At 31.7% G+C, this 18,258-nt stretch overlaps 1 protein-coding gene and 1 long non-coding RNA gene across 2 annotated transcripts; one reads left to right on the top strand and one right to left on the bottom strand.

Annotated features, from left to right (window-relative positions):
* Positions 1–3,274: 3,274 nt before the first annotated feature.
* Positions 3,275–14,231, bottom strand: LOC114325747 (uncharacterized). The gene is made up of 3 exons (XM_028273883.2): positions 14,066–14,231; positions 4,059–4,155; positions 3,275–3,494 (listed from the first exon to the last, which is right to left on the bottom strand). The coding sequence occupies exons 1-3, from the start codon at positions 14,167–14,169 to the stop codon at positions 3,360–3,362; spliced, it is 336 nt and encodes a 111-aa protein (XP_028129684.1). The 5' UTR covers positions 14,170–14,231; the 3' UTR covers positions 3,275–3,359.
* On the top strand, positions 4,510–6,920 carry LOC126888246 (uncharacterized). Its single transcript, XR_007699473.1, has 3 exons — positions 4,510–4,669; positions 5,224–5,381; positions 6,759–6,920. It is a non-coding gene; the product is annotated as an uncharacterized LOC126888246 (long non-coding RNA).
* Positions 14,232–18,258: the final 4,027 nt, after the last annotated feature.

Raw genomic sequence — 18,258 nt, 5'->3', positions numbered from 1 at the left:
TATTATTATTATCAGGTCATTTATCTCTTTCTGTTATTCCTGGGCTTTTGTTATTTTTCAAGCTCTATATTTCGTTCTCTATTTCTTGTTCTGTGGGTACTTCTATTGCTATCTGATCATCTTCAATTTCATGATTTGTTTCCTTTTGTACTTCGCTCTTATTTAGCAGTTCTGTGAAATAGTTTTGCCAGTTTCCCATTATTCAAGATTGCATCTTTTATATTTTCCCATTGTTTGTCTGGGTTTGACGTTTCTTGTTCCCTGATTAGTCTGTTGGTTATTCCCTGTTCATACTTCTTCTGTTTGTTGTTATCTTTTAATAGTCCTCGGTTGAATTGTTTCCCAATTTTTTCTTTTGTTTTATTGTTTTTCTTTATGTTATGCTCGATTTTGTATTCTGCTCTCACCAAGTAGTGGTCCGAGTTACAGTCCGCTCCTCTCATGCTCTTTACATTTATTACATTGTTTGCATGTTTCTTCTCTATTAAAATATGGTCTATCTGATTTACTGTCTTTTTATCAGGTTCCTTTATATACTTTTATAGGGATGTTTAATGCAGTTAGGTAGGCACTTTGTATGTATCGTGCCATATCTTTTTTGAATCATGCCTCTATTTTAAATAATGTCTCTTCTGAGTTCACATTATTTATTTGTAGATATTTTGTATTTTATTATCGGTAGTATATCAATTAGTAATAATTCTACGTTTGTTTTGATTACATACATTTATCAATCAATATTGGTATATTATTATTGACAGCGTATTTCCAAATTTTCCTGTTATTTTGTTGTTATCTTTTTTATCGTCTCTGGTTTATGGCAATTAAATTAAATTTAAGTGTTTTACAGAACTAAAAAAGGTACCACTTTTTTGGAACGCAGTGTATATACAGGATGTTTAGCCATAGCTTAACCTTAGATTTCTGAGGTAAGAATAGGTCGATTTAAGTTAACTTACTTTAGTACGAAAGTTGATAATAACCGAAATACAAGGTGTCAAAATTAAACTTTTATTTTATTTATTCTTAAATATTTTCTGACAGGCATGGGAGAACAACACAAAATTTGGTAAGCGGGGGTTGTTTGAGACGACAAATCTAAAGTCGCTACCAAAAAAATGTTTTATTACCCAGAGAGCGCCACGTACGTTTCTCAGCGCTCATTTAATACGTTCAGTTTTTTTTGTTAGCCACTCTACATACTCATTGAATCAAAACTTTTATTATTTTAATACTTTTCTTTAAAAAAGGGTGTACTACATTCATCTCTCTAAACTCAACCGTGTTCGAGATAAACGCATTTTAAATCTGCGATGTAATATAATTTTTTGCATAATATCATTGTTGTTATACCCAAAATAAAAATATATAAAAAAAAATTAAGAAACGCTTTTCTTTAGTTACGAGTGACTAAAATTAAAAAAATTATAAAAAAATCAACTAAAAAGCAAAAAATATAATTTTTCTTTAAATCTAACACATCCGTACAAGAAAAGCGTGGCGTGTCTTCATCGAATAATCTATTTTCGCACCACGCTTTTCTTTAACGAATGTGTTAGATTTTTTCATTTTTTTTTATTTTTTGCTTTTTGTTGATTTTTTTATAATATTTTTAATTTTAGTCACTCGTAACTAAAGAAAAGCGTTTCTTAAATTGTTTTTATATTTTTTTATTTTTTACTTTTTAGTCTTCCACTTTTCAAAAATTAAAATATATCGTCATGTTTATTAAAATATGTATATAAAACATATGATATACAAACATAAAAAGTAGTCGGAGTCGGCAAAAATTTTTAAACTTTATTGTTTATTAATGAAGTATAACGTAAACAATTAACGTATAAAGTAAAATTATGTATTGTTCATATCATTAGCTATACAATCCGTAAAAGTTTTAAGTTTTTACATTGTAAAAAACAAGAGAATTTAAGCGTTTTCCATTAAAATCGTTGTTTTTATTTAAACAGTTAATAAACATGAAAAAAAAATTTTTATTGGCTATTCGTGTATTGTTCCCGCGAATGCATATATCTGCAAATTTTCATTCATTTGCATTGAAGAAAAGGCAGTCAAATTATCGTATAAAGATTTGACGCAAACTATTGAACTAAATAAAAGCGTTTAATAAACTTAAAACCATAATAATTTCCAAAAATGTATCGCAAGTTAATTCAAATGGAATTTGTAATGCAATGACATAAATATAAGATCTTTTGTAAGACAATTATTATGATTTAAAGTTTATTTTTCGGCTGTACTAGTAACTACAATGATATATTATGAAAAAAAAAAAGAATGTGTACTTTGTACGCACGTAAGAAGTTTTACTTCTATTAGATGATTTCTTAAAAATAAATATACTTAAAACAGTTTGTTTTAATTTTTTAACACCAAACTAATTTAGGGATTGCTCGGGATTCGAACTCAAGACCTCTCGATCTCTGGCCGAATGCTATACCAAATACGATACGAGGACTTTGTCTCTATAGGTTCGGACGTACCTAATGACAATTCACGATAACAAACAGGCAAGGTGAAGTATAATAAACATACAATAAAATATTTAAATAATACTCATCTACTCCTGAGGAAGACAAATCCCAACATACAAAAATTATAATAAATATATTTACTAAAAACACTAATATATTCTTTTCACACCTTTTCTTGTACTGATATATTTATATATAACTTGAAAACGCCATACTGTCTGTGTGCGCATGCGCGCAGTATTATGAAATTTTACTCTCAATCGCGCCTAAAGAAGTATAACTTCAAAAATTATGTTGCATCGCAGATTTAAAATGCGTTTATCTCGAAAACCGTTGAGTTTAGCTAGATAAATGTAGTACCTATACCTTTTTTAAGTAAAAATATGAAGAGAATAAATAGTTTGATTAAGTGGAGGGAGTAATAAACAAAATTGAACATACTAAATGACCGCTGAAAGACGTATATGGCGCGGCGTCAGGAAATATTCAAAAATAAACAGGAATTGTTGCCTGTCAGGAAATATTCAAAAATAAATAAAATAAAAGTTTAACTGTGAGTGTGTATTTAGGTTATTATCAACTTTCGTACTAAAGTAAGTTTGCTTAAATTTACCTATTTTAACCTTAGAAATCTAAGGTTAATCTATGACCCATTCGTTATCAAAACACCCTGTATATTTGTGTTTTATATGGTATCTGCAATTTTTTTAGGATTTATTTTCTGGTACTCTATTTTTATTTTAACCTTTGTTTGTTGTTATTTTTGAAAAAAAATATGCAAATATATTTTACCTATTTATTTTTTTAACATCATTGCTATGAAGTTTAAAAAGCCTACAAAAATTCAAAAATAATTTCTGTTACTTTTTAAAGATACGTGTATACTTGAATTTCGTATTCCAACACTTCTGATGCACCTTCAAGAATTAGCTCCATGTATTTATATCCAAATCCTCCATGTGTAATGGTCGGTTTACATGAACCATCTTTTAAATCCATAATCTACAAATAGGATAAGACACTATAACTTAAATAGTAGAACCTAAAAGAAAACGTATGAAGTCTGTAGTCTGTGCCGCCACTTTTTAGTGGCACATCAACAGTGGCGCATCAAACTTTCCACCTATGGACGGGATAACACTTCCTCACTACCAGAATTCAATTGTTTTCATTTTTTTAAGTTCTGTGATTAAAAAGTAAGACTCAGTGTAGTTTAACCCACCACCCCTTTCCCCCTTGCCCCATCATCAAAAACTTAATTTTTCGCCTTTACTTTTTTTAGGTGGGATGCTATCAATTTTAAAATTTCAAAAAATCCATAGGCATAGTTTAGGCTTTAACAAAACATGTCTATTTTGTATACATCCGTAAGTTGAGTGTATATAACTTAAAAAAAAATTTTTGGAGGTGTGAAATGGAGTGTGTTAGGTTTTTTATATGAGTGAAACTTCAGAGAATATATAACATATGGATATAATTATGAAAATAGGAATATTTTTGTAGAAATATACGTGCTTATACAATATCAATCTATAACCGTATAGCAGTACCTATAGTTATACTTACTTGAATACAGTTGATGAGTTTCTCAAAGAAGTTTGATTCTGGAATACGAAGTTTGATATATGTTCCGTTAACTTTGTTGTTGTACACCAACGAGTATCTGAAAATTATAAAATCACGGATATTATACTAAGTACACAATAACCCTAACAACACACAACATTCCAGGAATGTACTACCAAAGTTCTATCAATATTTGAATGTCCTGGACATTTAGGGAACATTCGGTGAACATCTGATTAAATTATTCCTGGAATGTTACCATAAGACATTCTGTGAACATACTACCAATGTTGCTATATGTTCATTTTCAAATTCACGGCGCATGTATTTGTGCATGGTGCTTAGAGAGGGCATCACGTGACTAAAAACGACCAATGACCTCACTTCGGACTTCGGCGCTTCGGCCATCTTGGCATGCATCTTGGCCTTGGCCGTTGGCCGCCTTGCCGTGATCGTTGTTTGTTTTTATTTGTGCTTTTTAAGAATATTTTTTTAATTCGGATACTTTTATATTATAATAACTTTAATAGTATTATTAACATAGTGCATAAAATCAGTTGGAGTAGCAGAAGCAATGTAGATAAAAAATCTGCAGGAATAACGTTTCAAAGGTTAGTACCTATGCAAATATGTAAACAAAGGCATGCCCCTATTTCAGAAAATATACATTTATTATTTTAATAATTGCGAATAAGCCACAAACTTGCTTATTCCTAACTAAAATAGTAAATAGAGATAATAACAAACGGATTATTTGTAAAATTAAATTTTTTTTTGCGTTTTTGCTAATGTATGCCTTTATAAACAGGATGGTAGACCACACACTATAATAGTACCAACTAATGAATACACAGTATGAATAGTATAGTCGGTTCGCTAAACTTAGTCTCAGACACAACTGGCTAGTGATTTTAGTAAATAATTTTGACAATTTGGTAAAATTGGCAAAAAATAATAACTAAATAGTAATTTTGGCAAAATTGGCCAAAAACAAAAAAATTACCTTCTTAAATCACTAGTCAGTTGTGTCTAGGGAAACGACTATACTAATAAACAATTTCTAAGCTGCTTTTTATAATATTTTGTGAGTTCATTAATCATATTTTTTATTTAAAACTAAAATTTGTTAATAATGCTCAGTAATGCATATATTTTGTATTTTTAGCTTTCCAGAAGATCCTGCGAAGAAGGCATGAAGTATTGATCAGATTTGTTAATATAGCAGTATGTTCAAAACATTTTTTAGAAAAAGATATTGACAGAACTTCACTTTCAACTGTTCGTTTGAGAGACTGTGCTGTTCCAATAGCTTATATCACACAGGTAACATGCTTAACCCAATTAATAATACAATTACAATATACAGTTGGAAAAATTAAAGAATAGGACTTTTCATTTACAGTCATTTGTTTCGAGTTTCAGTCATATGTCGTATAATCCGTGTTGTATTAATATTATACACAGACTGTATAACATATGACAGAAGCTCGAAACAAATGACAATCGATGAAAAGCCCTATAGGGCTTTGTTCATTGTCATTTGTTTCGAGCTTCTGTCATGTGTCACATATATTAATATATCTACGTCATATGTCTTTGGTTTGTATCATTGGTTATATCAATAACGTATGACGTAGATATATTAATATTATGTGACACATGACAGAAGCTCGAAACAAATGACTGTGAATGAAAAGCCCTATAACCATGAACGATCACATCAATCACTTATTTTGTATTTGCTGTCTTTTTCTATAAATCACAAACGTTTGTTATAGAAAAAGATCATCATCATTATCATCATTGGCTCGACAGCCCTTTCTGGGTCTTGGCCTGTTCCAGGATTCTTCGCCACTATGATCTGATTCGTCCGTTTTTTCTCCAGTTTTTTATTTTTAAAGTTTTTATATCATTTTCTATTTGTTCTAAAATAGAAAAAGATAGCAAATACAAAATAAGTGATTGATGTGATCGTTCATGGGTACAGGGCTTTTCATTCACAGTCATTTGTTTCGAGCTTTTGTCATGTGTCACATAATATTAATATATCTACGACATACGTTATTGGTATATACAATAATACAAACCAAAGACATATGACGTAGATATATTAATATTATGTGACACATGACAGAAGCTCGAAACAAATGACAATCGATGAAAAGCCCTATTCTTTCATTTTTCCAACTGTAGATACCGTCGTTGCTCTTCATTATCTACATCAGAGATCTAAGTTGACATTGTTGCCCAATTACAAAAAATTTTTGAATTCATTTTAAGTCCAATATATCACATAATTATTGCGAAGTAGATTATACAAGAAAACAGATTAATATTGAAGGTAAATAAATAAAAACATCAGAAATAGAAAACAAGAATTAAGTTATAATCTTAAGTTAAAGTAAATAATAAAAACAATAAATATAATAAAACAAAATACTTATTTGTTTGTGAAAAAGCTATTTCAACTATTTTAATGGGGAAATAAGCCACAATTTACTTGAAAAAATAACTTTATTATGGTTTCTACTCCCACATCGGACGTCGTTGTCAAAATAAAAAATATTTTATTATTTTCTTTATTAAATATTATTTAATTTATTATTATTATTATTTATGCATATTATTACCTGTAAATATTTCTTCTGATTGTTAATTGTAAAGGATAGAAAAATTACCATTTATTTTATTTTCTTTTAGAATCAGCTGAGAGAAGTGGTCTACAAAGGACCAGGAAGGAAATGGAATATGTGGCTATGAAAGGCAAAAGAAAGGTTTACAAAGCAAATGTGACACATTTTTTTATAGGAATATCAGTAAATTACATTAAAAGATTTTTTACAATAAAAATGTTTATATTTATCAAGGATGTATTATTTGGTATGGCCACATATCGTCAGTGATGTGACAATACCTCCTATCTGTTTTTTCATGAGATTTGTAAGATAGACTAAAAACTTGTTTGGGCCACCTCCTGTTTTTATATATTTTTTGACTTGTTTTACAGTAAATTTAACTATCTATTTACTACAAAACAAGTCAGAACTTACGTATGAAAACAGGAGGTGACCTTAAAAATGTCTTTCGTCTCCTGCAAACCTCATGAAAAAAGATATAGAAGGTATTGTCACATCACTGACGATATATTTCAGAGAATGTCTAAAAAATATACTGTCAATGTTGAAAGAACGTTCGTAGACATTCATGGAATGTTCCAACAAGAAATTTAGTCTAAAAAATATACTGTGAATGTCCAAAGAACATTCATGGAATGTTCCAACATTCATGGAATGTCCCAACAAGACATTCAGTCTAAAAAATATACTGTGAATGTCCAAAGAACATTCGTATACATTCACGGAATGTTCCAACAAGACATTCAGTCTAAAACATATACTGTGAATGTCCAAAGAACATTCGTAGACATTCATGGAATGTTCCAACAGAACATTCTAAGAATATTTAAAATGCTGACACAGCACTTTCCTGGGACTTTCCAGGGACATTCGTGTGGATTTTCGGGACTTTCCAGGAATGTTTTCAATGTCCTGTGAGTACCTTCTAGGAACATTCCTGGAATGTTTTGTTTTATTAGGGAAAGATGCCCTGGAAATAAACAAACCGAAGCACTTTATCAACAGTGTGAATATTACGAGGAGCACTCCCAAATATTGATTTAACAATGTAGTACATAATCTATTTCATAATCGACTGTTATCTCCGTGTAACGAAGGTCGCTGGGTCCGGTAGTTATTAAATATTATAGTTATTAAGGTACCAACGGTATTATAAGGATAATAAAGCTTGAGGTCAATAGTGTGTATCCTGAGGGTCTTTGACCGGATACGTTGACCGGAAACGTTATTATTCATAATACCCGTGGTGCCTTCAACGTTTAATGTCCGACAAAATATTCTTTATATGCAAAAAATTTGAATACATTTTGAATTAGTTCTTGAATTAGCTCTTGAATGATGAATCAATAGGTATAATATTGCACTTATTTAACACAGTATACAATACTGGTATTGTACCTCAAGAGTGGCTGTTGTCTACATTCGTTACACTGCCAAAGAAATCCAATACAAAAGAATGTTCCGAAAATCATCGATCTTATCGATTTTGAAAAAGCGTTTGACAGAGTACGCCACGATAAGCTAAGAGACATTCTTGAAAGAAAAGACATAGATAAAAAAGATCTGCGATTAATCCTCAATTTATATTGGAATCAGAAAGCTAACGTCAACTTATTACCTACAAAAGTGGACAAAATCAATCCCAAATAGACTACTTCATGATAAGGAAAGAAGACATACGTGAATGCAAGGACTGCAAGGTAATAGTTAGTGAGACAGTAAGCCAACAACATAAGCTGATTGTTCTGGACATCGAAGTAAAAAGCGAAACTAAACAAAAATATCGGAGAGGACCACAAAAAATAAAGTGGTGGATGCTAAAAAATGAGAAGGAAGGTCTATTCAGGGAAAGAATAGTAGAAAAAATATGTTGGAACATGAAAGGAAGCCCTAACACAATTTGGAGAAAAATGGCCAATATTATTAGAGAGACGGCTATTTAAATACTTGGGAAAACGTCAGGAAAGAAGTTTGAGGATAAAGAGACTTGGTGGTGGTCAAATGAAGTACAAGGAAAAATAAAAGAGAAGAGAAAATTATATAAAAAGTGGCAAGAAACCAGATCGGAGATAGATCTTCAAAACTATATGGTCGCCAAAAAGGAAGCGAAAGTAGCAGTAGCAAAAGCTAAAGCAGAAGCGTATTCAAACCTATACGATCAACTTGATACCAGGGAAGGCGAAACGAAGATATATAAAATAGCCAAACAGAGAGCAAAGAAAGCAAAAGATTTTAATCAGATTAGATGAATCCGAGATGAAAATAATAAAATACTAGTTCACGAAAGGGATGTCAAAAAGAGATGGAGAAACTACTTTGACAGCTTATTAAATGAAGAATTTGACAGACAGCCTGTAGAGTCAACGGAGACAGTAGCAGCAATGGTCACCAAAATAACCAACGGAGAAGTGGCTCAAGCGCTTCAAAAAATAAAGAAAGGAAAAGCGGTAGGACCAGATGATATTCCTGAGGAAGTATGGAGAGCATTGGGAGAGACAGGAACAAGGTGGCTAGCAGGTCTATTTAATAGAATTATGGAAGTTGGACAAATGCCAGACGAATGGAGAAGCAGTATATTGGTACCTGTTTACAAAAACAAGGGAGATATACAACAATGTACAAACTACAGGGCTATAAAACTGCTTAGCCACACCATGAAAATATGGGAAAGAGTAATTGATAGAGGGATACGTGAAGAGACCGAAATATCCGAGAATCAATTTGGCTTTATGCAGGGCAGATCAACAACAGATGCAATTTTCATTATAAGGCAGTTGATAGAAAAATACAGGAGTAAAGAAACAAACGCTCATATGGTATTCATTGATCTTGAGAAAGCTTATGATAGAGTTCCTCGAGAGATTCTGTGGTGGGCACTCAATAAGAAAGGAGTCCCTGGTGAATATGTAAAGATTGTGAGGGATATGTATGAGGGAGTAACGACTAGTGTTAGGACAGGTGTGGGAGAGACTGATAAATTTCATGTGAAAATAGGATTGCATCAAGGTTCTGTGCTTAGTCCGTATTTATTCTCATTAGTTTTGGACCAGATAACAGCGAAAATACAGGGTAACATTCCATGGTGCTTAATGTATGCTGATGATGTCGTGTTAGTAGGAAATAGTGAAAGAGACTTAGAACAAAAACTGGAACAGTGGAGACAAGCTCTGGAGGAAAAAGGTTTAAAACTTAGTAGGACAAAAACAGAGTATTTGGAATGTTCATTTAAAGATGGAGCTACTACAAATAAAATGGTATCTTTGGATGGTGAAATGATTGTAAAAAGCAATAGTTTTAAGTACCTAGGATCGGTATTACAGAGTAATGGAGAAATAGATGGAGATGCATGCAGTAGAATTAGGGCTGGATGGATGAAGTGGAAAGAAGCGAGTGGTGTGTTGTGTGACAGAAAAATTCCAATGAAGCTGAAGGGAAAATTCTATAAAACAGCCATAAGACCAGCTATGACGTACGGAACTGAATGTTGGGCAGTGAAAAAGAAAGAGGAACAGCGAATGCATGTGGCGGAAATGAGAATGCTTAGATGGATGAGTGGAGTGACAAAGAAGGATAAAATTAGAAATGAGTATATTAGGGGAAGTCTAGGTGTGGCACCAATTGATGCCAAAATGAGAGAGCATAGGTTAAGATGGTTTGGTCATGTTCAACGTCGAGACGTTAACCACCCAATACGAAGAATAGCTGAAGTGCAGATTCCTGGAAGGAGTAGGACAGGAAGACCAAAGAAGACCTGGGGGGAGACGATAAGTCAGGACATGTTGGTAAAGGGGATTAACATTGATATGGCCCAAGATAGAATTGTGTGGAGAAATGCAATTAGGGAAGCCGACCCCGCATAGGGATAAGGCAAAGAGAATGATGATGAGAAAGCTAACGTCATAATAGAAAATGAGATATCACAAGCAATAGAAATACGTAGAGGAGTACGACAGGGATGCATTTTGTCACCACTGATATTTACTGTATGTGGTGAAAGCATCTGCCAGGGAGCCCTTTTGCAAGCAAACGAAGGAATCGTACTATCGTGTTATTTGTCAACTTGACAGTACTGAACTAGTTATTTAAATTTAATGCCCTAGGCCAGTGTTTCCCAAAGTGTGGGTCGCGACCCCCTGGGGGGTCGCAATGAGGTACTAGGATGGTCGCCGGAAATTTCCAAAATAAGACAAAAACGCTACTTTGTTAAATCATGTATTTTTATTTTAATAAAGCCGTAAATAAAAATTAACAATTAATTATCAAACGAAACATAAAACTAAATATTAAAAGTCTTAAAAAGTAAAAGAAAAAAATAAAGTCAAATATTACAATGTTAATGAGACCCATGCGCCTGTTTTTTTGAAACTAGTCTTTCAAATCTAGGCTGTGTATTTGAGACACACACAATTATATCGTTTTCAAGTACGAGACGATTTCTCACTTTTGTTTTAATGGCAGTCATAGACGAGAAACTTAACTCACATAAATATGATGTTACAAATGGAACCAAACATTTTACAGCTTCATTCGCCAACTGAGGGTATTCCTGCATCTTTTTGGTCCAAAATTAGTCCGGGTTCTGGGAAAAAAATTGGAGCTTCAACATTCCATCACTTGATATTTCAATAAGTTGTTCTTTCATGTTTATTGGTATTTCAGCATGTTGAAAGGAATCGGCTAAAAACGGATTCAGTATCCATCTGCAACTGTCATAACTGTTTTGAATTTCTTCGGGGAAATAATCACAGAGCTGTTGTTTTAAATTAAGCAAAGTAAGTTGCATGCCTGCATAAACTTGTTCAGAATTTGTAGCACTGTAACATATATTTTCTATAATTTCCTGAACGCACTAGAATAAATCGAGCTGCTTTTTGCCAAGTGAAGTTGACCATAAATCGATTTTTCTTATAAACCCCTTAATTTTATCTGTGGCTGTAATTATATTAATGTCGCGACCTTGCAAATTACTGTTCAAAATATTTAATTGTTCGAATATATTAGCAAGGAAACCTAGTTTCAAAAGCCAAATAGGATCGGAAAATTGATTTTCATATGGGGACTTCTCATCTTTCATTAAACGCATTACATTACGCAATACATTAAAAGCTCTGCTCTTAAGTCAAATACTCTTTTTAAGACGTTGCCCCTTGAAAGCCACCTTACTTCGGTGTGATAAAGAAGATTTTGAAATATAGCACCCATGTCTTCGCAGATTTTTCGAAAAATACGGGTCTGTAAAGCTTTTCCTTTAATGGAATTTACAACTTTGATGATGGATTTCATAACACAGTCCATTTCAGGAGGTAAAGCTTTTGACGCCAGAGCTTCTCGATGTAAAAAACAATGTCTCCATGTGGCATTAGGCATTATTTCTTGTAATCTGACGACAAGACCAGATTGATGTCCTGTCATAGCTTTAGCGCCATCTGTGCATATAGCAATACATTTCCCCAGTCAATAACATATTTACTTGTGCGTTTCACAAAACTGTCGAATAAACATTTTCCAGTGGTATTGGTCTCCAATGGAGAACAAAATAAAATATCTTCTTGAATGCCATTATTCGTATAATATCTTACAAACGTAATAAATTGGGCACAGTTAGATATATCCGTGGATTCGACCATTTGAAGAGAGAAGTACGTGCATTTATTAAGATTTTCCACAACTTGCGCTTGAATATCTTCTGCCATATCACTAATTCTTCTTTGGATAATATTATTTGACAGAGGTATTGTTTTTAACTTTGCAGACTCTTTTTCACCAATCATTATATGTACCATTTCAACAGCTGCTGGCAAAATCAGATTTTCAGCAATTGTGTGCGGATTACTAGTTTTGACAACGCGATAAGCAACTTTATAACTTGCTAATAATGCTTTTTCGTTAGTAGTGGTTGCCAATTGAAAAGTATCTTGCTGTTTGTGAAGGACGTTCAGCTTTCTTTCAAAGAATTCTACGGGTTTGTCTTTTTTATCTGGATGTTTGCTATTTAAATGTCGAAGTAACTTTGATGGCTTCATGCTTTCGTTTGACAATACTTCTCCACAAATAACACATTGTTGTTTATTGGAAATAATGGTAAAACCATATTTAAGATATTCATCACTGTAAAGTCTGTTTTTCTTTTTATTACTGCCACTTTCAGACGTAGATGGTTCTGCACTTCTTTTTAAAAACTTATCCATAATTTGTAATTTATCGTAGACGTAAATACGTAAACGGGAATACGTAAGTCGCAAAATATTTACTCATTACTGAATACCGCTGCATTCGCCACAACGTGCTGTTTCGAACTGAGGTCTCATTGCACATCGCCGCTTATATAAAGCCAAAACGAGGCTACGAGAACGTTCCAGAGTGCCATCTAGTAGCGAAGTAAGGAGTAGAGCCTTCGCGAATATCATGGAAAAGTATTGCGATGTAGACACAAAGATGTCGCGGTGTACAATGTGCAGTCGACTTTTTATTATTTATTTTTATTGTAAATGCTAGTCTGGCAGAAGTACTCTTAGGGCCGGTTGTTCGAACGCTAATCAACAATGATTATTATCAAATAATTAATTACTGTCAATGTCAATTGTTAAAACATAATTAATTACAATTCTGAGACTATAATCAATTAATATAACAATAATTATTAACATAATTAATAATAAATCTCATAATTGTAATTAATTATGTTTTCAGCAACCTAAACAAAGTTGACATTGACAGTTTTGGTGACAGTAATTAAATATTTAATAATGATCATTGTTGATTAGCGTTCGAACAACCGGCCCCTAGTGTACTAGTGGGACAGATCGCAATTATTAAAATAATTGTTGAATTTTTTAAATGTATTTAGTTTGAATTTAAACAGTAAAGTAAAATAAAATTTGAGAAACCATCAGTTGTAAATTAGGCACGCTATTTTTGTCGCTATTTTGGTTTGGGTGATGAGTAAAGGGTCGTGAACAATTTTTTTAACAAAAAGGGGTCGCGCTTTAGATAAGTTTGGGAAACACTCCCCTAGGCCCTAAGGTGTTATTTTGAAAAATAACCCCTAGTTCCTAGGGTGTTATTTTGAAAAATAACGCCCTAGGGAAATATACCATATTTAACTGATTTTGAAGTCATGTTATTATTTGTCAAATAATATATACCTATTCCACGAATATACGACTGTGTTGGATTATTTCGACAACGAATATTTTATTGTGCAAAATATGAAGAACGACAATAAATGGGAAATTACATTGCTGTTTATTGGAATAATTAATTATTAGAGCCATTTACCTTCGCACTTCTTATGTTGCACACTGAAATATTTGTTGTTGCGATAATCCAAAACAGACGTATGTTAGTCAATATGTAGTATCAAAATCTTACCCATTGAAAACTGGACAATATTCGTAATCATCTTCCCTGGATTGTGATATAAGGGAAATTAATACTATTGACCAACAAAACGTTTTAGAAATATGGAAAAACATATTGGTTATATTTTTACTATATAGGTGCGTGTAAAAATCGTTTATATACCAAAATAATATTTTTAAAATTATCTTCGCTTGTATCTATAACTATCAAATGTATCTATATTTTTTTAGATTTTGCTACAATATAATCTAATGAATTGAAATAAAAAAACCTTTGATAACATACATATCAACAAAAAAGAATGTTTTGTACTTTGTACGCACGTAAGAAGTTATACTTCTATTATATGATTTAAACGAAATTAATATACTTTTATTTATACTTTATTTAAATATTAAACTAATTAATACTTACTACTTCTCAAACATTTTTATTAAAACTGCCAAAAATTAAAATAATAAAAGAATAAAACACACACAAACACATTAAAAATGCCACAAATGATTTCTGAACAATAATTGTCGGAAATTTTTTTAACTAAATACGTATTTTTTGAAAATAAAATTATATAATAAATATACTTACAATCATAAAATGTATAAAAAAATTAAAAATAAAAGTTTCTATTGGGGTTCGAACCCGCTTATCAGCGCAGTTAGTATTGAAATTTATTCACCTTAAACGCTTTGCCACGGAGACAATGCGTCATTATGTGCGAAGATCAACTAACTAAACGGATTATACTTTTGACAGTTCTGAATTAAAAAAATTGAAAATTGAAAAAATACAACAAAACATAGAGTAAGAAAACAATATATTAGGTGAATATTGACAGAAATTTTGATGGTAATCAAATTATGTAAATAAAAGTATTACATACTATATATTTTGGTAGGTTCAAATAGATAGGTACCTATCAAATATTTTATAAGGATACTGAAATATTTACAATTATTACGTACCTGTTGCTTTTTAAAAACTATTTAAAAAGTCACTAAAATTATAAACTTTTTTGTTTCTGTCGTCACAACAATAAAACTAATATATTATACAACATTTGTTTACCTCCATATTGAACAATTATTTATTATTGACAGATCATTTCAACACCCAATCAGAGCCTGTATAACGACTAATACCATACTGTCGGTGTGCGCATGCGCGCAGATTAATAATAAATAATCACCCTCACTCTCAGTCGCGCCTAAAGAAGTGTAACTTCAAAAATGTATGTTGATATATTTATTTAATAAACTTATTTCAGCTTTTTCTTATTGTGTCGTCTCTTTTCGAAAATTGCAAATCAAATTGGCAATTTTAGCTTTGAAACCTGTTGTACGATAGATTTCTGCTTATGAACAATCAAACCATCTCCTGAGGCGTTTTAGACATGAGTTCCGCTGTTAGTCTAGGCGTCAAATAGAGGTCACCGTGTCCTTTTCAATTCTGATGGACAAACTCAACTGTTCCTTAGGTATTTTTGGCTGCTTATTATCCTGGAATTATCCTGGCTGGAATTTCAAGAGTGGATTTCGATCGGAGTGGTCAAGAAATTGTTATCTTCTTCTTGTAGTGCCTATCCGTTCCGGATGTTGGCGACCATCATGGCAATCTGCACTTTGCACACTGCTGCTCTGAAAAGATTTGTAGTGGTTGTGTTGAACCACGTTCGTAGATTTCTCAGCCAGGAAATCCAGGAAATTGTTATAAACAAATTAATTGTTATAAGGCTCTGGCTCATAAACTAAAAGAGATAAAAAATGTTTCAAATAAAAGTTCCTTAATAAAAAACGAAGAAAAAATCGTTTACTAAACATAAATCCCACAATTAGAACTCAAGACATTGTAAAATTAGTGCAAAATGCAAATTACAAATTGAAAAATAAGTATTTTTCGAAGCTTTATCGATATTAACTCGACTACTACGCATGCAAATGGGCCTTTGAAGGTCTCATTTTTAAGCTTAATTAATAGGCTTCCAAAAAAAGTTTGACAAATTGCTTTATCTTCATTTGTTTTAAAGTTATCCCCGTTTGAAGTTATAATTTTCTTTAAAAAAATTGTACATTAATTTGTTTATGTTGAAACTTTATTAAATAATCTAAATTCTAATCTCTGCTTTATTACGCCCCTAAAATTATGTCACATTTAATTCACGATTTTGGCGTTCTTAAAAATTAAACTCAAAAAATGACAGTGATTATTTCATTCATAGGAGATTCTGACCAATAGAAAGCTACAGAAATCTGAATTAAATCGATAATTTTTGATAATCTCCCGTCGTTAAGTATACTACGTCAGATGCCCTTCGTTGCTACGAAAAAATACATTCAGTGACATTAATGACAATTAATGTTTTAAAAATTATAAAAGTGATGACTTTCAATCGTCAAATATTTATAAAAACTGTGTGTTTATTGGTACTTACATAAATAAATTACAATAAAATTTTGGTTTTGAACAGTTTTATTCATGAAATAATCGCAACAAATTGCACTCGACCTCTGAAATTAATATAGAATTTTTGCTCTCGTGGCACTTTGACAAAACTGTCAAAGTGTCACTCGGAAAAATTCAATAATTTCAGAGCTCTTGTGCAATTACTACTGATAATTCCTAAAAAATATTTGTCATTGTGATACATTTTTCAAAAAACGATAGCTTTTTCCATTATAATAGTTCTTATTTGAGTCCCAATTAATATTTTCGACTTTTTTGTACAACATATTAATTCTCGCTGTATCTGGCGTAAAAGCTAAACTTAGCTTTTAGTAAGTGTAGTCTTTTTTAAATAAAACAATTAGTGAAAAAGAAGTCATTCATTTTTCAATCAAGAAACGGAGAAAACGGTTTGGGATTTGAAAACAAATCGGTACTTCTTCAGTTTATAAGGGTTTAAAGCAAATTTGAGCTATAAACATTAATACTTTAATTAACAATATTGTTAGAAGGGCTAAAAAGAAATATTTTGAGATTAAGAAAATGTTTGTAAGTTTATTTTTGGCCAAGATATCGATATTTTAATAGCGCGCTCTGAGGCTAAAGCAACTTTTGTTGCTTAGAATTAACCAGTTTATCCAATTCCCGACTTATTTTAAAGGTTTCTTTTTTCACCCCGAAACGGGGTGAAAGTCACCCCCAGGGTAAAAGCACACATCGGCATAATATCACTTGTTTTGTTTGGCATGTTAGCTACGTGCACGCCAAATTTCATACAATTCCAAGCGATTTTTTTTAAATTTAGAGCAAAAACTGTGAGTAAACGTACTTTAAACCGTTTTGTCAATAATTTATTAATAACAAAGTCGGAACGTGGTTTAAGCTTTCACGTCTAGTAACAATCGATTTAGCGTATAAAAATACTATGAAGAAGACTACAAACTTGCTGTAGATAACGCATTTCGAGCTTTCGGCGAATAAACAATTATTTTGTTATTAACAAAATAAGAACACATTTCGAGTAATCGCGACTAGTCGCATTCGATTCAGTGACCAAAAATACACCAGAGAAGACCTTAACACTATCAATTTATTTACAGGGCTTCTAATAATTCCTGAAATACACCTAATTTTACCATAATTTGTTAATAACAATTAAACGCACCACATTTGGGCTTTCAGACCACTTCCATTGGATTCAGCGATCCAAAAAACCTATAATAATACCATCAAATCGCGGCGAATAAAAAGTGTCCACTGGCACCTCTATGTTTCGACTAGAGACTAGACTATCATAGACTAGACAAGTCCATCAGTCTACTGTAGGAGGGTTGTTGAACGACTGGGGCACATTGGGCCTTGAAGAATTCGTCATTGACTTACTCTGACCAATCCTGCTCTAATTATTACTTTTGCTTGATTACTTCTGCCTCTGGCTACTCTTGCTTTTTATTTTCTATTTTTTGCCTAGATTGAATACAGTATGTTTTCAAAAATAGAATGCTGATGGTGAATATTAAAAGATTCATTTTTTATTATAAATTTGAAACTTTTTGTAAATATTGTAAAATAAAATAAATGAATTATATTTTTTTATTGTACAATATCCTGTTTGTTACGATAAGTGACATTTTCAAGTGACTCTTTTATATTGCACATTATTCTAGGAATTATAAATAATAATGTGAATTTTGAGAATAAGTATTATAATATCTTATCTAACCTTATTTCAGAACTATTCTTTAATTTCTCATAAATAAGAA

The sequence above is a fragment of the Diabrotica virgifera genome, chromosome 7 (genome assembly GCF_917563875.1).
Source record: "Diabrotica virgifera virgifera chromosome 7, PGI_DIABVI_V3a".
NCBI lineage: Eukaryota > Metazoa > Arthropoda > Insecta > Coleoptera > Chrysomelidae > Diabrotica > Diabrotica virgifera.
The sequence above is the reverse complement of the archived record's forward strand: the minus strand, read 5'-3'. Positions and strand labels throughout refer to the sequence as shown.

Coding starts and splice junctions, on each gene's coding strand:
- LOC114325747 (XM_028273883.2), bottom strand. CDS start 14,169: ATGTTTTTCCATATTTCTAAAACGTTTTGTTGGTCAATAGTATTAATT. Junction 4,156..14,065: donor TATTGTCCAGTTTTCAATGG/GTAAGATTTTGA, acceptor TATAATTTTCAG/ATACTCGTTGGTGTACAACA. Junction 3,495..4,058: donor AACTCATCAACTGTATTCAA/GTAAGTATAACT, acceptor TCCTATTTGTAG/ATTATGGATTTAAAAGATGG.